The sequence below is a fragment of the Amphiprion ocellaris genome, chromosome 9 (genome assembly GCF_022539595.1).
Source record: "Amphiprion ocellaris isolate individual 3 ecotype Okinawa chromosome 9, ASM2253959v1, whole genome shotgun sequence".
Classification (NCBI taxonomy): domain Eukaryota; kingdom Metazoa; phylum Chordata; class Actinopteri; family Pomacentridae; genus Amphiprion; species Amphiprion ocellaris.
Window position 1 is genome coordinate 10,778,466 of NC_072774.1, and position 22,607 is coordinate 10,801,072.

General features: G+C 38.3%; 1 protein-coding gene across 4 annotated transcripts in view; it reads right to left on the bottom strand.

Moving 5' to 3' along the window:
- LOC111576314 (sodium bicarbonate cotransporter 3-like) overlaps positions 1-19,872 on the bottom strand; it is a 42,957-nt gene extending 23,085 nt beyond the window's left edge. Inside the window, exons 1-9 of one of the 4 annotated variants that reach the window (XR_008602780.1) lie at positions 19,596-19,872; positions 13,600-13,681; positions 13,113-13,253; positions 12,897-13,035; positions 12,468-12,628; positions 10,609-10,758; positions 6,798-7,211; positions 3,455-3,573; positions 55-212 (exon numbers count right to left, since the gene is read on the bottom strand). Coding sequence is in view for 3 of the 4 variants with exons in the window: in XM_023281918.3 (XP_023137686.2) it covers positions 55-212; positions 3,455-3,573; positions 6,798-7,211; positions 10,609-10,758; positions 12,468-12,628; positions 12,897-13,035; positions 13,113-13,253; positions 13,600-13,681; positions 19,596-19,652 (1,421 nt within the window). In the remaining variant the exon portion in view is untranslated. Of the gene's footprint in view, positions 1-54; positions 213-3,454; positions 3,574-6,797; positions 7,212-10,569; positions 10,759-12,467; positions 12,629-12,896; positions 13,036-13,112; positions 13,254-13,599; positions 13,682-19,595 lie in introns of all 4 variants that reach the window. The other 3 variants (XM_023281918.3, XM_023281920.3, XM_023281919.2) reach the window with 3 other exon arrangements.
- Between the last annotated feature and the right edge of the window lie 2,735 nt (positions 19,873-22,607).

Genomic DNA, 22,607 nt, shown 5'->3' on the forward strand with positions numbered 1-22,607 from the left:
CAGATTCTCTTCTCTGATCCAGAGGCAGCAGCGACAGGTGAGTGTGTGGTTTACCTGGTGGGCACAGGGACCTCGGTGAGGCCGGTCAGCAGCACTGCAGGGGCCAGACGAATGAAGGCGATGATCGGTCGCTCCAAGAAATCTACCTCACCAACCAGTACGTTGGAGGCCTCGGCACCCGGAGGAATCTTCTTCATGAAGTTCATATCCACCTGAAACGGCATCAACCACATGGTAACTACATAACCTGATCGTCTGCCTGTTTTATCCATCTCTCTGATACCTTATTAACACATTAACAGACTACCAAGAGACATGGAGACTCACGAGAGATGGAAAAATCTGACCAGCAGGAAAATAAGGAGACAAATCTGGCAATTTGCTTCTGGCTTCTGAGAGGGTACAAGTTAAGATTATACAGACCAGTGTTTCCCAACTTTTTTCATTAGACTCTGGAAGCCCTTCATCACCTCGCATGCTGTAATGTGTTCATTTGAACTCATCTCATTTGGTCAGAGCTACAGTGAGGACACCCCTGTGTAACATCAAATTAGAGTTATACGATTTTAAACAGTTTCACCTCTCAATAACTGCATTATTTCAATATTGAATATATGGTATATGCTCTTGTGAACAACAAAAAACAAAGACTGTATTGAAAATTTAGGCCCCAAAGTAGAAACTCGAAACAAAGTGAATCCAGCTGTGATCACTGAAGGTAAACTGAGTCCACCTGTGATTTTCAAATCAGTTTAACCGCATGAACATGGGTCTAAAATGAGCTATGAACAGAACTTTCTTAGTTGTGGACCAATAAGCTGTGTCCATCTGCATGTCTGCATCATGGCTCGACATCAAAAAGAATTGGCAGAGGAAGTGAAAAATCTGACTGTGAGACTTCCCAAAGGATCCAGGAAGGTCAGAGAGCAACTAAAAAGCAGTAATCAGGAGATATAGAAAAGAGCCATAGTGCCACTAATCAGGGCTGCAGTGGACGTCTTCCTAAAACAACTCCATGGACAGTGAAGCACTTTCACAATCGCTGCTGCTTCAGACTTGACACCGGGGTTATCAGTGGAAATCAGAGTTTCTGTGACAGTTCAGACAGTGTGAAGGACACTAACATCAACCTCTAGAAGACAAGAAAAAGAAAAAAACTTGCTTCTGTTCAGAACAAAAGTTCCAGAGGAAAGTTTACCAAAGAACATGAAAAGAAGCCTGATGAATGTTGGGAGCACATTCCTTGGTCAGATGAGATAAATTTGTTGGACTGAGATGGAATCCAACATGTGTGGTGTGATGAGGACCAACACAGTGAATGCATAGTCCTGACAGTGAAGAATGGAGGTGGGAGTGTGACAATGTGGAGCTTCATGGCTGCAAAAGGTGTTGGGAGATGACATTTATAGATGCATCATGAATGTCTGTGATTATACCAAAATACTGGCTGATAAGATGTCAGAAATGAACAACTACAACCCAGTATGTGTCCTGACTTAAATCTAACGGAGTACTTTGAGGTATTTTAAAGCGAAAGGTTGAGCAAGACAATCCTTCCAGCAAAGAGCAGCTGAAACAAATAGTGTGGGAAGAATGTGAGAACATGTGAATTTAAATAAATCTTCTCATATTGCCATATTTGGTTTTCAAGAGGACTAGAACTGACCAAACATTAGATATTCTCACTTTTAATTACTCTTTCGGTTTGAATTTTTTAACTTTTTGCGTGCGCAGAGGAGGTAAGACCTCCGGTATGATCCATTGAGATTTACAGTTTATATTTGGGATATAAAAAAAAATGTTTTTTTTCATAATGATGATGGTAATACAGTTTAAGTGCCAGTTCATGCACAGGTCTTTACGTTAACATTCTCATAACTTCAGCTGGTACAAAACGAATAAAGTTGTATAAAATTCAAATAAACTCATGACAACCAAGTTTTTTGTTTTTTTTTTAATCACGAGACATTTTTACACCAAACACTGAAACAACACAGCTGATGGTCAGTGAGCCTCACTGGACGCCACAAACAGCCAATCACAGAGCAGCACCACTATGAGTCACAGCACAGGCCACTGATTGGTCGACAGTCAGTGATTGACAGGTCGACAGACTTACTGCGGGCTTCCTGCCGGCTGCTGGCAGCAAACAAATGCAGTCGCAGTCCTGCTGAGAAACAAACCAGTCATCCTCTGACACACTAACACAGCTGCTGATTGGTTGCTTCAAATCATGATGTTACATGACTGAAACCTGCACTTTAATTAGACTGACGTCCAGCCGTCCATAAACAGTTCCAGTGGAGAAAGTCTCTGCATGAACTGCTCTAGTTTAGAGCTTCGCAAAGCTCATTAAAAACTGCGACCACAAAGACAACCAGCCAATAGCATTACAGCGCTGACACGAGGAGAAACGGAGGAGAAATGAAGTTAGTGTCTCTGAACGTTGAGTTACATGACTTGACTTGAAAATATTGCAGAGAACAGGTACACCATGCAAGAAAATTGGTATTTCATATGTACCTGAATTTCAGCAGGTGTGCACTGTGGATTTTACATTCTTAAAAAATACTTTTTTTGCTTAATTGTTTTTAAAAATTTACCTCTAAACTCACCATCAGCAGTTTTCTTGAACATTGAAATTTGAGGCCTTTTGAATAACCATATCTCAGCAACGCATTAAAGGTAAAAGCCTGAAATTTTCACAGTTATTTCTCATCACGTCATTGATAAAGAATCTGTGATATTGCCAAGTAGATCAAGCAATTTCTGATTATGGATGAGTTGAAATCTGAAAAAATTAAGATGTCATTAAAAGTCACATTTTGAGCTCATATTAACAAAAAATGATGATACAGTAGTCAGCTAGTGACGTTTTCTGAACCACATGTAGCTGCATGTCACAGTGATACGAAAAAATAATACAGAAAACTTTTTATTTTGAAATTCTTGGTCACAAAAATGAAAAGAAAGATGTTTTCTTTGAACTTTTAGAATTGATTGAGCTGGTATGATGAGTTTTACCACAAAAACAGAAATGTTGGTAGATAGTTTAATCCAAGAAGATCAGAGTTCTCAATTTTTTAAACTGTTTGATGGTGTCAAATTGTACTGTAGACTCTGAATTAACAACATGATGAGAAATAACTGTGAAAATCTGAGGCTTTCATCTTAGAGAGTTTGAGATATTGTTGTTTATCCATAGCAACCAATGTCAATGTGCAAAAGAAACTTGTTGAGAGTGGGTTGACAGGCATTTTAAAAAATAATCTCAAAAAGAATTAGATGTGTCGATCCATAATTTCACTAAAATATTTATAAATATCCATACTTATAACAATTTCAGCCACATTAAAGATAGTCAAGCAGAAACTGTTCTAAAAATGTGATTATTTTTGGTGGAATGACCTGGTTTCATCTAAAACGACCTGTCTAAGATGGCAGCGGCGGTTACCTTGCTGAAGTCCACGGTGCTGTTTTCCCGGCTGCCCCCGTTGCCGACGGTGACGCGGCTCTCGCTGTTTTTGCTGTTGTCAAGGTTACCGGGAGCCGACTGTGGAGACGCCAGCAGACCTGCAGGAGACAGACGGACAGTCAACCTGACATCATGTCCCGACATGTTTGAAGGGTTAATCCAACACATCTGGACCAGCAGAGTTAAACAGCTGCAGCACATTTTCACACTCAGCCAAACTCATACATCATATTTTATTATTTATTACATATTTTATAACTAGTTCGTACATAGAGTTCAGTTGTTTCAATGACGACTACATTCAGCAGCTGGAAACAGCTGCTCCACTACAATTCTTACTATATTTCCTCCTTTCAGTTTTTCTTTCCCTCATCTCTTTATTTTTTCCTCATCTCCTGCTCTTCTTCCTCACCTCCTCCTTTCTAATCTCATCTTTCCTTCCTTCCTTCCTCCTTTCCTTCTTTACTACCTCCTCTCCTTACTTCCTAATTTCCTTCCTTATCACCTCTTCTCCTTCCTTAACTCCTCTGTTCTTTCCTCACCTCCTCCTTTCCTTCTTCACCTCCACTTTCCTAACCTCCTATTCTTCCTCACCTCCTCCTTTCATTTCCTTCCTAACCGCCTCTCCTTTCTGAATTCTTTCTTTCCTTCCCCTCATTTCCTTCCTCACATCTTCCTCTCCTACTGCCTCCTCACCTCCTTCTCTCCTCAGCATGTTGTCTTTCTGACAGGTTTCACCACATTAATCTGTATTATGATGACAGAAATTAAAACTTCTTAAGCTGAAACATCACAGATCAGGGATTTCTCATGTTACCTTCTCTGACATCACATCGTTCACTTTAAATGGATCCAGAAAGTGAAACCAGAAATAAGATGTTTGCGTTATTTGCTTTGTTTCCAGCCTGAAGACAAAAAGCTCTTCTTGTCCAATCAAACCTTCCTGCTGCAGCTGAAAGAATCATTTTCTTCCTGACAGTCTGTTAAAAGATTCAGCAGCTGACTTCTGACAAAGATTCCTGCAGGCGATTTAAAGCAAACAGACGACACTTCAACCTGAGAAAACACACGAGCCGAGCCATCTGCCAACACGTCTTACTGATACCAACACACACACGGTTAATCTGTGACATCACGGCCTCCCATCAGCCCCGGCTCCTGTTACAGTCTAGCAGTGTGGATGTCCTGACCTGCTGCTGGAGGTCAGGAACTCCGTCTGACTTCAACCTCCACTGACTCCACTCAGTCGAATGCAGGACTTTCTAGCCACCTGTTTATTTTAAATTTGTGAATAAAAAAAACTACAAATGTTCCACAAATTTTCTGCTTTCCAATCCTGGAAACCAGAACAAATACAGCAGGTAATGAAGCTTTTAAACGTAGGCTGGATGTTTTGAGTCATGGAGAAGGTTTGACTTAGTTTAGCATAAACAGTTATCAAATATAGTCGTTTATATTCTGCTTCTTAACAGTCGGCAGCGTTATGTGAAGATGGGAAACATGGCATCAGGTGTGAGCAAAATGAGGCTTTATCAGCATCACATTGTGGCATTTAAAAAAAAACAAAAACTTTTTCTGTGACCAAAAGTAAAATCTATAACTACTGAGATTACTTTCATATATAAAATGTGCTTCATGCAAAGTAGAATTTAGAAGATATTATTTTTTTGACTCTTAAAGAAAAAATGAGGAGATATTAATCATAGTTTTTATTTTTAAGTCAAATTTGTCATTTTTTCAGTAATAGTTACGACACTGTCATCTCTCAACCAATTAGGTTTATGAGATGCAAAGTCAAATTTTTGACCAGATAAATATTATGAGATATGAAGTCAGATTTTTTTGAGAAAGCTTTTTGCAGATTTTCAGTAAACGTTGCTTGACAAATTGTGACCAAATAAATTAGTAAAGTTTATTAGCTGCAAAATCTAATTCTCTGCATAATAAAATAAAATCTTTAAATACTTCACTCAAAATTATGAGATGCGTAGACTTTCTTTTAAATACTTCAGTAACTTTACACTTATCACAGATTAACACTCAGACTGCTATTTGGAGTTTAAACAAAGTACTGAATTAAACAGCCTTTCGGAGCCCACTGTGTTTGTAATTTCAGTGTCTCTCCGTTTATGTCCTCTCAGCTCAGTGATCGTCTGCTGACTCTGCTGCTTGTCACGCTTCATGTTTATTTGGACTCTTTAAAGACGTCTGCTTCAGCAAATGAGCTGTAATTCAATAATGAGGAGTAAAAACTCACTGAGACCTTTCGTGGCCTCTGCAGATCATTAATATACTGAAAATAAAGAGCAGGAACAATGTAAAGCCTGAATCACAGTTTGCTAGTTTCCAGGTTTAAGAGTTTGAACTTCAGCAGCTCACTGACAAACATGTTATCTGAACATTTTCAGAAACCAAACATCCAGACCAATGATGAATTTATTGCTGCAGCGTGTCTCTTATAAAAATGTATCATCTACATCATTTTACCAGCATTGAAAAATTAGGATTATTTTTTAGACAGACTAACCCTCCACAAAGCATCTCATTTCTCCTCACTGTGGGCTCATCTTTCACTGCAATATAAAGTCCTGCACCTCTATGGAAACAGCACAACCATGACTGGAAGTAAAGAGAAATGTCTTCTGTGCAGTATGACATAGTTAAGATGATGGAAATAATAAAAGTTTTTTTGTGCCTTGTTTTGGTCATTGTAGTGTCTATTTGTGGTCATTTTTTCTCCACATACTATAGATATTTCACTATTTCCATTTGTTCAGCCTCTACTAACTTGTTTACTTGACACTGCTCATCAACTCTAGAAAGATGTTTCATCATGCTGAATGTATCATCCAACAACTTGCTCCTCTGTGTACCTGTGAGCCATGCTGCAGTTATTTCATTGGTCCAGTATGTTTTATTTTCATCTCAGTGTCTCTTATCATCTCCTGTCTGCTCTGTGAAAATCTCTCAGAATTTTTCCCTGTTGGTCAGAGCCGACTCATTCATGGGGAGTCCTATGGAGTCAGGAAGGGAGAAGCTTTAGGTCGTTACAGAATGTGGTACGAAAAAATAGTTTTTTTTTAGCAGATATGCAGAATAATGTGATTTTAATGACTGTCAGAAAGTCAAAAATCTAAAGGTTCTTTCTGTTTTTACAGTTTTTCTCTGATAAATGGTGTCATTTTGTCGACTGTTTAAAGCTGCCGACAGATTTTGCGGTTCATGGGGTTAAATCTGATTTTTCTGTCCTGTTAGATCATGAAAATGCTTCACACTGAGCAGGTTTTTAGTAAAAACAGCAGGAAGTCATGCCGGGTTTTGCCTGGTTGATGGTGAGGAACCAGCGGATCCTGATAGGAGAGCTCCTGCTCTTCGTCCACCATCTTGAACACGCCGTCCTCCTCTTCGGGGGGGTAAACCACCACCTCAGGGATCCCTTCTTCCCCCGACAGCCCCTCCGGAGCAGAGAAGTGGCGTTGAGCCCCGGAGGAGGCGTGGCCTGAAGGGGAGGGCACGAGGAGGGAGGAGCGAGGGAGGGATGGAGTGAGTGTGGAAGGGCACGGCTCGGACAGGTGGCGGCTCAAGGTGGGCGTGGTCTGAGGCGAGGAGGTGGGGCTTGGGAGGAGGCGTCCGAACAGGTGGGAGATACGAGGAGAGGGGGGAGGTGTGGAGGCATCGAATGAGCCGATGGAGGAGGTACGGGGAAGGGAGAGGAGGGAGGAGGACAGACCCTCCCCTGAGGAGGAGAAGAAAGTGAGGAGGATGAACGATGCTGTGAGCAAACACCAGGATCATCGATCAATCAGCTGATCGATCGGTCACACACACAAGGGTTTATACGCTGAAGCGAAGGATGGACAAATATTTGGGTTGGTTTGATTTTAAAGCCTTCTCAGTTAAATTGAAGTTCATTAACTGAACTTAATTAGCTGAAATGTGCAGCAGCCAAAGGCTTGGACACAGCTGCTCATTCAAAGGTTTTTCTTGACTTTTTTTTTTACAGCACAGAACAAAACTGACATCAGAGCTGTGAAACAACACAAATGATTTTATGTGGTGAACAACAAAATGTGTTAACAAGCGTTCACAAGTTTTATGAGAACATCACCTGGGAGAGTTCCAACTAACAGGTAATTACTTCATGAGACTGTCAGCTTTGTTGCGTCCAGGTGGCGTTACAGCTCGATTCGACTGTACTAATCAATATTACAGCAAGAACAGCTGAGCTGAGAAAAGGCAAATGACTGAAAGCCAAAAAAAGACTATGAAGACAAGTAGCAAGAAAGAAAATGACTGTAGAGAGACACAAAATGAACACAGACACACAATGATGGCAAGCGACATAAAATGAGCACAGAAACAAAATGACCTCAAAGAGATGCTAAACAAGCACAAATAGACACAAAACAACCACAGAGAGTAATGACAAAATGAGTACTAAGACACTAAACAGTCAAAAAGAGACACAATATGATCACAAAGAGACACAAAACAATAACAAAATGTAAAAAAATTGGCGAAAAAGGACACAAAATCAGTACAAATAGATGCAAAATGACAAAATAAGACATAAAATGACCACAAAGACACTAATTGACTACAAAGAAACACAAAACAAGCACAAAAAGCCACAAAATTACCAAAAAGAGGCAAAACAACAACAAAAAGCCAAAAAAAAAATACACAGAATATGACCGCAAAGAGACACAAAAAGACAACAGACACCAAATGACTGCAGGAGACAAAAAATGAGCACAGAAACAAAATGCCCTCAAACAGACACAAAACAAGAACAACTGGACACAATATTATTAACAAAGACACACAATACGACAGCAAAGAGAGAAAAAACTGAAAACACAGAGACACAGAACGACAACAAAGAGGTAGAGAAGACTGCAAAGAGGAAGAAAATAAACACACCAAAACACCACGAAAGACACAAATGAGCACAAAAAGACACAGAAGTATAAAATATAAGCTGTCGGTGCCTCATGAAGTGTGTCAGAGCAGTTTTGTAGAAAACAGTAACAGTAAAGAAACCCTTCATGAACAGATGTGTCCTCCTGATCAACCGTCACATCCTCCATCATGCTTCATGCGTGCAGGTTTCAACACGACTCGATTCCAGCTCACCTCAGCAGAGCTGAAACATTCCTCACAAACAGGATCTATGAGTGCGGATATTAAAACGGCGACTCATCACACGCTGTTAGCTGGTTATTAGCTCGCTGACTCAGAAGCTCACAAACGCACAACAAGAATCCAACCAGCCAGCAAACACCGGAGGACACAAACTCTCTGTTAATGAACACAACTGTACACAATCGACCCAAAACTGATCACCAGACGAGAGGACAAAGTCGCTCAAAGACACCGATGCCATGCGCCAATCAGAGACCAGCTGTCTTGTCACTCCGTTACCTCGACCAACGGACGGACAGAGTCTGAACTCAAAAATATCTTTGGGTCTTTGGGAAGAAAACAGCACGTCAGCATGAGAACACAAAGATTTATATCACAGATTGTCAATGGGAGCAGCTAAAGTCCTGAGATACGCAGAATCTGTTAGAATTATAAGGTTCTGACGTTGTTAGCTGACTGGTAGCTGCGGTTAAAAACTGGATCTGAAACGGTTACAACTTCATTCCACAATTCAGTCACAAGATTTAGCGATTTAGAGACAGCAGACAAACTGACTTTATTTTGACCTTTTTCTCTCACTGAATGTTGCTGCAGGTGACAGGAGAAAAAAGTACTATTAATACTAAACAGCAAAATACTGTTAAAGAAAAAGTCCTGCATTCAATGTTTTACTTAAAGTGAAGTACAAAAGAGAGGAAATGTAAAACAATGACTGAGAAGTAATGCTGTTAAAATCTTGAAAGCGTTTTCTACACATGGAGGAGTCTCTAAACTAAATATTTTTCTACGCATAGAATAAATCTGTACACTATTAACAGCATTTTGGTATATTTCTTATTTATTTTTTGACTGTCTGCTGTGGGATTAAGAAAGGATTATGTTAGTTTATCTTAAAATTATCCATCTCTAGTTATGACTGAATTTTTACAATAAATCCTGCTCCTTTTACCGGATGTAGCATCTAGCTTGATACAGTTAATCACACAGCTTATATTAGCATTAGCTAGCAAAAATTAGAGTTATTAGTATTACTATTAGGACTACTACAGGGATTTCAGAGCTTCAGCTAAACTAGATTTCAGAGTTTTAAACAGAATTTGAAAGAAAAACAATTGAATTTCTGTGTTCAATAAACTGAGATCAGATTACAGGTGACTACTATGATAATCCAATAATTAGCAAGTGTTTTTTAAATAAAAAATTGTCTAAATTCTGTGACTGCAGCTTCTTAAATGTGAATATTTTCTGTTTTGATTCCTCCGTACAAACTGTAGGAAACACTGCTGCACATTTTCACAATTTTCTGACCTTTTAGAGACCTAGCAGCTGACTGACAGCTGACAGTTTAAATAGCAGTTGCAGCTCTGCAATCAACATTCATCAAACCAAATTTAATTTTAAAAAGTTGTAATTTAAATCCAGACAGAGAACAAAACGAATGAATCCCAATATTTAGTTCAGATTTGGTTGCCGATGGCAGATTTTAAAATCAGAATAAATTGCAGACTAAATAAAGTCTGATATGTTGACAACAGAGCTGCAAAGATGAATTGATTAGTTTCCACGATTACATTAATCAGCACTATTTTGGTAATCAATTGAGTAATTTTTAAATAAAAATTTGACAAAAATCTGTGATTGCAGCTTCTTAAATTTTAATATTTTAAGGTTTCTTTCCTAATATATGACAAAAAAATTACAATTCTTTTTTTTACAGTTTTCTGACATATAGCTGATCCATTCATCCAAAATATAATCCACAGACTAACCTCAAAAGCAATCCTTACTTGCAGCATCAGAACCTTATAATTCCAAGATCAGAATCTGAACTGATCGACTGATGAATTGATTGTGTTTTCAGCTCCTTTATGTCACCTGTGGAGTTTATTAGAAAGATTCTCTCAGATCTTTCAGTGACTTTCAGAATGACAAGAGCGCCGCGGTCTCACCGTTTCGTTCCAGTAAATGGGGGTCGGAGTGTTTCTTGCCTATGTCGGCGAAGGATCGGACCAGCGGGATGCGGTTGCTCAGCTTCTTCTCGTTCTGATGGTGGTGACGCCTCAACATGGCCTCCCTCACCTTCTCTCGAGCGTCCTCCTCCAGCTGACCCGTCGCCACCATGCTGTCGATCACCATGTCTGTGAGGGAAGAAGACAGAAAGTCAAAATAAGCATCTTATGTACAGTATCACATACATCACATTACTATAGCAGAATACTGTCTATGTCAGACCCTAATAATCTACATTATACCCCTTTAATGAATATCCATGCTGCTGTAACGTGCTGCAACTGTTCTCAGTTCTCATGAATGAAACATCCTTCAGAAAGTTAAAGTGGGTTAACCAGACTTTTAAAGAGCCGAACGACTCTCTTGACTGATGAAAAAACCCAATCTGATGCAGCAGCTTACAAGGGTTGATCAAAAAAAGCTCTGTTTGCACAAAGTCTGTCGCTGTTACAAGCGTTCAACAGTCCACAGACAAGGTGACGTGCCTCTATAAACATCAAGAGCTGTGTGACAGATGTTTCTCTGTCCACTGGTAGCTGCACGCTTGTGATTTCACCATGAAACTGCAGTGTTGATTCTCCACATCAAGGCTGAAGACATTTTATTAATAGTTTTAGGACATTTTTCCAGGTGTGTCACTAATATTTTCAGGACTTTTTTTTAAGGTATTTTAATAATATATTTAAGGGGGTTAATGTATTTTATTAATATTTTAGGGCATTTTTCAGACATTTTGTCAATAATCTTAGGACATTCTTTCACATTTTTTATTAACAACTTTAGGGGAATTTTCAGGGTATGTTAGCAATAATTTCAGGACATTTTTTTAACATATTTTAGTAATGTATTTAGGTGGGTTTATGTATTCTATTAATGTTTTCAGGTAATTTTTCAGACATTTTATTAATAATCTTAATACTTTCAAAAAATATATCTTATTAATAATTTGAGGGGATTTTTCAGGTATGTTATTAATCATTTTTGGAATTTTTTAAAGGTATTTTAGCAATACATTTGGGGGATTGGGTATTTCATTGATATTTTTAAACAATTTTTCATATATTTTCTTAATAATTTGTGGACATTTTTCTGGTATTTTATTCATATTTTACGGACATTTTTCATGTATTTTATAAATTTTTTATTTTTTTCAGACATTTTGGTTAAGTTTTGAAGGAATTTCATTATTAATTTTAGGACATTTCTTAAGTGTCATTAATATTATTACAGGATTTCTTTTCAGGCATTTTATTAATATATTTAAGGGATTATTCAGGCATTTAATTAATGTTTTTCTTATTTTTTTCAGGTAATTTATTAATATTTTAATGTGATTTTTTTCTGAAATATATTATTATCCTTACAACAAGGTTCCTGATCCCTTAAAGAACATCTGGGGAATGCTTCAGCAGGTTGCTAAAATGCAGTTTTTTAATTCATTGCAGTTAACAAGCAAGTATATGGGACTGATTTAAATAACTTCATTGCACTTGAAGTGTGAATTATCGGGAAAATGGTATCTGATAGAGACTCAAATCAGCAGATGCTATAATAATACGAACTTGGACCGGATCGGGGCAAAAAAAGAAAAAAAACTTGATAAGGACAACCCTGGTGATGTTAAAATATCAAACAGCAGGTCAAATGAGATGCACAACCTCATCGTCTTTGTACACTCTGATGCTTGGATTACATGTCTGTACCTTAAAAGCTGTTTTGTCGTTTTCTTCTTTAAATGAGGCAGACGGGCTTTGGTTTACAAACTGTGTCGGTGGAAGTAGGACAGAGTTCATGAACAGCACTCGAGTTCAGTTAAATTGCATGTTGGTGCACAGACCTGCAATCTCCTCGATGGTGTTGGCCCTCATGTCGAGCAGCACGGTGCCGTTCAGGATGCAGGAACGCAGCTCAAACAGACTGTGCAGCGACAGCGTGGCCACGTAGGGTTTACTCCAACGCTCACCGCCATCCTCCACGTCCTCCTCGAACTTCAACCACCTGAACACAACACACAGATTTAATACCACGAAATGCGGAGTGAAAGCATCTTAATGGAAACCTTTCCTTACTAGAGACTTTAAACAACTCCTCAGTCTAAGAGTAACATTAGTTACTACTGTTACTAGTAACAAAGTAGATTCAACCTATTTACTCTGCTTTGGAAATCTAAGCAGGAGGTGTGTTGCTGTGAAGTAAAATGACTCCTGGAACATGACGCAGACTGAGAAACTGAGGAGGTTAAATGAAGGTTGCAGCGAGTCCTCACCTGGCCGTCTCCTTCCACTCCTGGAAGTCTCCGTCTCTGAAGGCGAGCTCGTCCAGCTCGGTGAACAGGTCGTGGGGGATGTGCTCTTCGTCGTCGTCCTCCGTCCCGAGGATGAACTGGACTCTCCGAGATGGCGTGTCTGTGGGGACAAACTCTTCATCACGTTGCCGCCCTGTGATAACTGATCCAGGATCGAGCACATCTTTAAATACTCACCATATGTGGGCGATTCTCGTCCATCGTCCCGGTCCGAACGGTCCCGTCGCTTCCGGTGGTGCCGGTGTCCTCGGTGACGGTGCCGCCTTCGGCTCTGGCGGCCCAGAGGGACATGAACGCCAACGTACACCGCCCTGTGACCTGACGGAGGAAATAAACAATTAGCCACTTAGAAAATTAGATGTGTAGTGAATCACAGAACACACAGTTTAGATCCACTTTGTCAGCTGTTAACTAGCCCTGTCCATGTAAACACACACAACTCTGCACCAGGATTGAGGGAATTACTATTTGCTTATCTGTGTTCAGGGTTGTACAAAAAACATAAATCTGCCTTCCAATATTGAAAACTGTGACACTCAATGTAACAGGAAAAAGGTGTATAAATGTATGATGTGTAAATATGGGTCGAGTCATTTCTGCTTCTTTCTGTTTGACTCTAAACACAGACAGAAGCTCCGCTGTGGGTGTTGGTGTTTAAACTCACTCTCCAGCTCTTCTTTCTCAAAGTTGGTGTAGAGGGTGGAGCTGGTCTTGCCCTGGTCCAACACTGCCTCCTCATCATTCCCCTGCAATGCAAACACACACTCATAAATAAAACAGCATTGAGGCTTTAACTGAGCGCAGCAGCACAGGTTTGACTTTCTAAGAACTCGAGCTCAAGTCTGCAGGAGTCACACAATAATGGATTATAAATACAGATCTGCTCTCTCATTACTTCACATCAAATCACTATAAAGGCTTCACACAATGTACAGAAAATACTGGCAGATTCAAGGTTGGATCCACAGATTCCTCCTGCCAACATACCAAAGGCCAATGAGAACAACAGTATAAGACAGAATTTTATTAATCCAGAGGGAAGTACATGTGTCTTATGTTGTCCAGAAAAAATGAGAATGACATGATCATAAATACAGTGCCTGATAAAAAAAGCAATAAGATTAAAGTACAATACATTATGAAATATAAAAATAAGCAAACAAAAATAAAGCTTAAGGCATAATACTGGCAATGATACTGAAATATTGAGCAATACTGCACATAACGTTAAAATACTTCACCATTTAAGTATTTTTTTAATGTTTAAATTAATTTTTGTGTCCGAATTAGGTCTGAACAATTTCAAACAAAGCAACATTCAAATCAGAGTCTGCAGCTGTAATTCATAGTGGTAAGTGCCTGTTGCTTCTCACAAATCAGTCTTCTAATATCTTGATCTATCTGATTAACAGTCCAAAATCCAAGGATGGCAGGATCCAGTTTATTGATTAGGGTGTGACTATTATTGTGTGACTATTATTCAGCCAGGCCGATTATCAATTTTGGCTTTGATGCAGCCTGCTCTCTGTTTTTAATCACTCTTTGATCTCATCAAAGTCCCGCCAACAACTTTATGTGATTGGTTACACATCACAGTTACAGCCAGTCATTGAAAGTTGCTGTTTACAGACAGGGAGAGACAAGCACTTTATCAGACTGTAGCAGCTCCGGTGAATTAGCTGCAAAGTTGTAATAAACACCACAATCTTCCACAGCTGCTAAGTTTCACCTAAAAACACCTGAATAATCCACCTGTTGGTGTCAGCGCAGCTGGAACCGATTTTTCTGACAGTATTAATGCTAATGCTATCACTTAGAGGTTAGCTGTACATTTTAGATTGTGGCTAACCCTATCTGAAGCACTCATTACTTCACATCAAATCACTATAAAGGCCTCACAAGTACAGAAAATAAGGCAGGTTCAAGGTTGGGTTCACAGATTCCTCCTGCCAACATGCCAAAGGCCACTGAGAACAATAATAAAAGATAAGATATAATTTCATTAATCCAACGGAAAGTTCATGTGACAGATAAAATGTCAATAACATGATTATAAATGCAGTGCCTGATAAAAAAGCAATAAGATTCAAGTACGATAGATTATGAACCATAAAAATAAGCAAACTAAAATCAAGCTAGAATAGAAAAATAAAACATAATACTGGCAATGATTCTGAAATATGAAGTAAAATTCCATATAACCTAAAATACTCCACGAAGTATTTTTTTAATATTTTAATTCATTATTTGTGTCCTCCATCACATATTTTAATCTGTTACACTGAGAATATTGGTCTGAAGTTTGAATTGAAATATTATATTGCAAATTAAATTACAACAGAAACCAGGAAAACTGCAAATGGATATTTTCTCCAAATTGTCTGACTCCTGAGGATGCAATTCAGAGTGGTAAGTTCCTGTTACTTCCCTCGGACCAATCTTGTAATATCTTACTTTATCTGATTAATAGTCCATAATCCAAGGATACTCAGTATACTGATTAGGGATTGATTATTTATCAGCCTTGCCAATGATCAACCTTGGCTTTGATGCAGCCTCCTCTCTGTGGGCAGTCACTATGTGATCTCAGCCAAATTGGTTATTATTCATGTTGCTGGGACATAAATCTAACTTAATATGACTTCTAGAGACTCTAAGCAAGGGGATCGACCCATAGGTGTCTTGTTTTTAATTTATTTATGTACATATATTTTTTTAAATACATATTTTCTTATATTGATGATGTGGCGACACAGTGGATAGCACTATTAAAGGTGCCAACCATCATAAACTATTAAATGTGGTGAGCAGTATTAAAGGTATTAAAGATTAGACTATCTACAGGTACTTTTGTTTTTGTAGTACATTTTGTCATATCTGCTCCATCAGATATCAAAGTTCACTAGTAATTACTTGATGAGACATAACAGAGATCTTTACCTCAACAGCCTCAAACTTCAATGTGCGAAAAAACAGCTGAAAATGGGTCAGAAAGTACTTGATATTTTTATATTTATCTAAAGTTCTACAGATACCACTTTAAATATCCAGTATTCGTGCCGGACACTGACAGCCACTGTAAACTACAGTCCTTGCACAGTATTGAACACAGGAGGAGGAGCGAGTCGTCTCTACAAGTCGACCTTCGTCCTGACTGGACGCACCGCCGACGCATTCTGATGATGCAGTGAAAGTTCCGATGATTGAAGATTCTCGGTCCAAATAAGCTGTGACAGATTCATCCGGTTCACCAGGGTTAAATATAGATTTCACACACTGCTGGACACACAGAGCTCAGAGGATTCCCGCCTTCCTGTCATCACAGCATCTGTTATCAGAGCGAACGCCACGCTGACCAGCACAAAGTAAAGAGATCAGGCCTCTGCTGCTTCTCTTTCACAGAGCTCAGCAGCCTGAGATTCAGCTCTGAACTGTTCAGCGCTGCAAATAACTGCTGGTCCATTAGTCAAAGACAGAATCCTAATCATTTGGCAGCTAATGTTTCTAAAATGTGTTTATCTTTGTCGTATCTGACTGTACACTCAAGGTTTTTGGGAGGCTGTGTCCTGCAGACACTTTTCACTATTTCTGACATTCAAAGCCATTCAATTAATCCTCTGAACCCTGAAACCCACCGGTGGGTTCTAAAGGCATGCTGTCCTTAAAAATCTTTCTGACTGTCATCTAGGGACATCTTAGCTGAACTGCAGGCTGTGTTGCCACAGAGTAGAAAGGAAAGTAATTAAAAATGTAAATAGATAAATATCGATAGTTTGTGGAGCTTCAATCCTTTCCCATGTTGTAATGCCTATATACACTTGGAAAAACAGTGGACATGTTTAATATTTTTTTCTTTTTTCACATTTTTGGAAAATAAATAACCACAAGACCCTCCTGTCCAGGCTGAAAGAGAGCACAAAGTTCTTAAATTTTACCAGCCATTAGCCTCCTGAATGTCCTGGATGCTAACTCTTTCTGCACAATGGTTCTGGATGAAAACTTGATGCTACTTGGATGGAAACCCAGCAGAGGATTATCTTAAATCATCCATCGTAAACCACCACACTGATGCAACAACTCATGCTTGACCAACCCTGATTTGCCTGACAAATTCTTAAGTATAAAATATGGATGTTTATAAAGATATTTGTGAATTTTAGATTTATGTATCAAATCCTTTCCAAGAAAGTTTTTTTTTTTTTTAAATTGCCCATGAACCCACTTTCAGCAGGTTTTTTTCTCACACAGAAATTTGAACCTGTTTGAACAACAATATCTCAGTAACTATTAAAGATAAAAACCCCAGATTTTAACTATTATTTATCACGTTATTGTTTCAAAATCTGCTATACTGGACAAGGATATCAAATATTCTCTGAAATGGGTGAGTTGAAATAGAAAAATAGAAGTGGTTATCAAAAATCCCATGTTTGAGCACATTACCAAAAAAAAGATAATGTAGAAGTCAAGTTGTGATATTTTCTGAACCATATTTACTGCAGTAGAATAATACGGGAGAAAACACAGTACTAAAATAACATAACAATTTCATTATAAAATACTTGACTTCACAAAAATTAATAGGCAATTTTCCTTGAACTTTCATAATTGAGCAGGTATGACAAGTTGTACCACAAAAATAAAAGTACCAGGAGATAGTCTGATCCAAGTAGAGTTCTGGAGTTTCGCAAGGTTTTTTGAATACATGTATATAATGTTGTTTTCAGCCACTATAACAGTTAAAATTTCAGTTTTTATCTTTTGGTATTGTCATACTAACACAGCTTCCAATTTCAATGTGTGAAAAAACCTGCTAAAAGTGAGATGAAAGGTATTTGATGCATCATCCTAAAGTTTCACAGATACCATGTCAAATATCCAATGTTTATACTAAAAAGTTTCAAGCAAATCAGAGACGATTGAGCAGAAATTGCTCTAAAAATCTCATCATTTGAGACGGAATAACCCATCCAAAGCAGTGAAGGAGGAGAAAAACATGATGAAGTAACTACAGAACCAACAGGCTGACTGCTGTTGACTGACTGCTGAAGTGTGTGTGATCCAACAGAGCAGACTGGGTTTGGAGGAGGGAAAGAGTCCAGACAGATAATCTGGAGGAAACATTCAGTTTGAGGCCTCTAAAAATAAGATTCACCCAGAAGGAATTTGAAGATGGTCCAGCTTTTACGATCAGGTTTCAGATTCACTGCATGTAGAACGAAGCATCCTGAGCCAATGCTCTTTCCATTTTTTCAATCTCTGATGACAGCTTTTAGATTTGTTTCAAGACAAATTATTTTATGGTGAGAATTTATGATTACATTTATGGCTCATGGGGTTACAGACTTTCTGACTGTCCTTGAACGTATCATTAATGTTCTGAGTATTCTGCACTAAATCCGTCACTTTATCTCATGATCATGTTTACATTTCACTCAGTTCTGCTTTTCTTAGTTCTTAGTTGTTGCTCGGCTCTAATTTTGCTTCCTTTGTTCTTTTTTGCCCTTTAATATCTTATTTTCTAAGTCTTTATTTAATGTCTACTGTTGCACAAAGACAGAGTAACGTAATTTTGATTCTTGGTATGTCATGTACATATTGAAGAATTGACAATAAAGCTGACTTTGACTTTGACTAATGACTTGCCGCTCTGTCAGAAAACTTAAATCTGAGTTTAAAATTATGATTCCCCATTAAATCACTTTATTCTACATGTCTCATTTTAAAATTGTAAACAAACACACAAAAAAGTAAATAAACAGTCTGCTCAAAATTCACAGCCCCTTGACTCAACGATGAAGCCACGACTGACTGAGCTGTGACAAAGAGACTGGTGAGAAAAGTTCTGAGACTTTTCACCTGAACAAGGCTGCTTTAGAGCGTGTAAACTCACTAAAGGTGTAAATATTTAAATACTTATAGCATGTGGAGCCCCCATTTTTCCAGTGCTGGAAACACCTGGGGACACTTGTTAGACAATGTTGGACATGTTACTCCCAGCATTTTTACATTTTTGGATCTTAATAATTATAGACAGGTTCCCTTTTTTTGATTTCTACAATTCTAACTGTGTCATACTGCATAGAAGACATTTCTGAGTTCTCTCTCATTCTAGGCATGATTGTGCTGTTTCCATTGAAGTGCAGGACTTTATATTCCTGTGAAAAATGAGCCCACAGTGAGGAAAAATGTGACAGGAGCGACGAACACCCAGATAGTGATCGGACTTGAAAGGGTTAATAAATCTGAACGTTTATAAAAATAAATAAGTAGTGAGGATACCTGCTATTTGTGCATTATTTTAAGCCCTAAGCAATATTTCTGCACATTGCTTGTATTCAACTGTATGCAGAGGCAGGATGCTGGTATTTGTGTGTTGGTTTTTGCACACATGGGTTTAGCAGTCGTCTGTCACCGTGCTGAGCTCTTTTCCTGTTTAACTGAACCATTTCCTCAAATGTTTTATAACCACGGTGAAGTCGACCACGTCCATCATTTTCTGTTTTAAAAAATATCACTCTCGGCACTCAGTTTCTGCCACAGCACAATCCAACTGTGTGTGTGAAGTGAAGCAACACGTGACCCTGACCACAAACTTTAAAGACTCTGATAACATGCGATACAAAGTGTGCTTTTGACGGCACATACATACATACGTACCAGCGACATGGCTCTGGCCACCCTCTGACTGGCAATATCTCCCCAAAAGTCTGCCATAGCTGCTCAGAGTTCAGACCAAAACAACTCCCGTGTCAAGTCCAATCTCTCGTGGAAACTACGCACAACGTGAAGAGTTGTAAAAAAACACTGATCCAGCAGCTCGGACTCTAACAGCATCTAGCAGCAGAGAGAGGATCTGCAGCTCGTCCAGAACCAGAAAGTGAATCCAGCTGCCAGCACCGCCTCGGTATGATTTGTGTATTTATAGCAGAGCTTCAGTGTTGCTTCATTGAGTGCTTGTCAGAGCGAGCCTCAAGTCTGCAAACACAGCAAGAAAAAAAAAACCACAGACGTCATCCAGATTTTAGAAAAAGTCAAACAGCAGCCCAGAAAGAAACTTAATTTTTACCTGTGACATGACTGAAAATCCACAGTTTACACTCCAAGTTGTGAGTCCTCAGGTGACTCCTACAGTCACAAGTCAAAACAAGTCTCAAGTCAAGATTAATTAGTTCTCAATCAAAACCAAGCCACCCTCGATTTAGGACCAAGTACAGAGTCAAGACCAAATATAACATGCCTCAAATATAAAAAAAAAAAAAGACAGCAAAACCCAAGCCAAGTCCGTTTAACGCCAAGTCCCAAATATAAAAAGTCTCAAATATACAAACACCAACAAGTCTTAAAAATAAACAAGTCCCAAATAAAAAAAAATAGAACAAGTCTCATATTCAAAAAAAGAAGCCTCAAGCATAAAAAACAGGAAGTGTCAAATATAAATAACACAAACATTACATCGGTTCCAGTTAAAGGCAAACAAATCCCTAGTCAGTCATAATGTGAAACCAACAGGTTCAGAGTCAAGACCAATAAGTTTACAGAAAAAAAAAAACGAGCTTTAAACATACACAAAAAAGACAGCAAGGCCCGAGTCACAATTTAGGACCAAGTCCCAAATAAAAAAAAAAAAATGTAACAAATCTCAAATATTTGAAAAAACATGCTCTAAATCAGTCTAAATTTGAGGCCACTGAATCTCAAAAATTAAAAAAGCCAACAAGTCCCAAATATAAAGTAATCAACAAGTCCCAAGTACCAAAATCAAACAAGTCTCAAATACAAAAAAACTAGTTATTAGTCAGTCATGATTTAAGATCTAAAACTCTCAAGTCAGTAAAAATTTAGAACCAACAAGTTTAGAGTCAACATAATAAGATTAAAGTACAATACATTATGAGACATAAAAATAAGTAAACGAAAATAAAGCTTTTATATTTATATATATATATATATATATATATATATATATAGATAGATAGATAGATAGATAGATAGATAGATAGATAGATAGATAGATAGATAGATAGATAGATAGATAGATAGATAGATAGATAGATAGATAGATAGATAGATAGATAGATAGATATAGATATAGATATAGATATAGATATATAGATATATATATATATAGATATAGATATATATACTTTAACACATACACGTCCTAAATAGAAAAATCCAATATAAAAAACAAGTTCTAAATCAGTCAAAATTTAAGGCCCATGAGTCCTAAATCAGTCACAATTTTAGATTTAACACATGTGATGGGCAGAGGTCTTTAGATGCCACAGACATAATTTGTCATGGTGACCATTTACAAACTTAACTCCTATAATGCTCTCTGCTCGTCAACATGAACTGACCCCAGTCCAAGTGACCATCTCCTCTGGTTATTACAGTATTAAACAGTAAGAGGCTGATATACACTGTGCTTTTTTGTCTTCTGGCTCATCATTTAATATATTTTTTTGATCGGTTAAATTACTAACCACATCAAAAAATAGTAGAAATCCAAGTCAAGAACCAGTCTAAAATAACACCTAAAACTATTCTAAAACCAGTGTGAAACAAGACTAAAACCAAGTCCAAAACTGGGCCAATACCAGTCCAAAGCAAAATCTAAATCCAAGTCCAAACCCCATCTAGAACCCATGTAAAATTAGCCCAAAACTTGACCTGTATACATGGGCTCTGGTTGGAGGTCATTAAGCCCAGCAGAAATTGTTGTTATGGTGCCTGTTTGCAAGCTAACCCCACAATGCTCTCTGCTTGCCAACTTGAACTGCCTGTAGCCCAAGTGAATGCCTTCTCTGGTCGCTATAGTATTAAATAGTAAGAACAACCGCATACTACAACTGTTCTACAATATTTGAAGTGTGTATCATCCAGGAAAATAGTATTGGGCTATGACTATGTATTGGCAGATAATAAATAATAAAGTACTCGAACAGGACATCCCAACATACAAGATTAACAGGACCTTTGAAGACACTTCATAGCACAGGAGGAATCATTACAAACACCAGCACATCTGTCATGGTCCATGTAAGCAAAGGACTCCAAAGCTTCCTCTTCAAACTCATCTCCCCTGAAGTAAGTTGAGCTCACAATGTTCCATCTATTGTCTTTTGACCTCTGACCTTCCTCTATTGTTTAATCTTGATGATGTAGGAGGCTGATTATTTGAACCTGTGACTGTGGGAGAGTCAGCTCGGATAAATCTGATTAATTAGCAGTGTTGGTAGAACTGAATGAAGTAGTGTCATGTTTCTCTGCATGTGTAGCTTCATGTTTCGTCGGTTAACTGCATGTACTCAGGGTTTTGCATCTGTAAACAATAAGTGGTCTCCATTTTACTTCAATCACACTTTGGAAATGCTCTTCCCTTCCTGTGTGTGCCTCACACTTAATGCTAGTTCTTTTCCACTCTGCTCAGGAATTCTAATGAGAAACAACAACAAGCTGCTACATGAGCACAGAGCACATATCCATATAAACACGGGGCAGAGGGAGTTTTACATTTTCTCCCCGTTTTATCACACTCACATTAAAGCACACTCCTCAGGCTTCTAAAACTATAACAAGTCACAGACTCAGACTGAAACTCGGCTCACAACAGAAGGAGGAACATAGGAAATGTTATCTGGCAAATAATTATGAACATGGTAGATG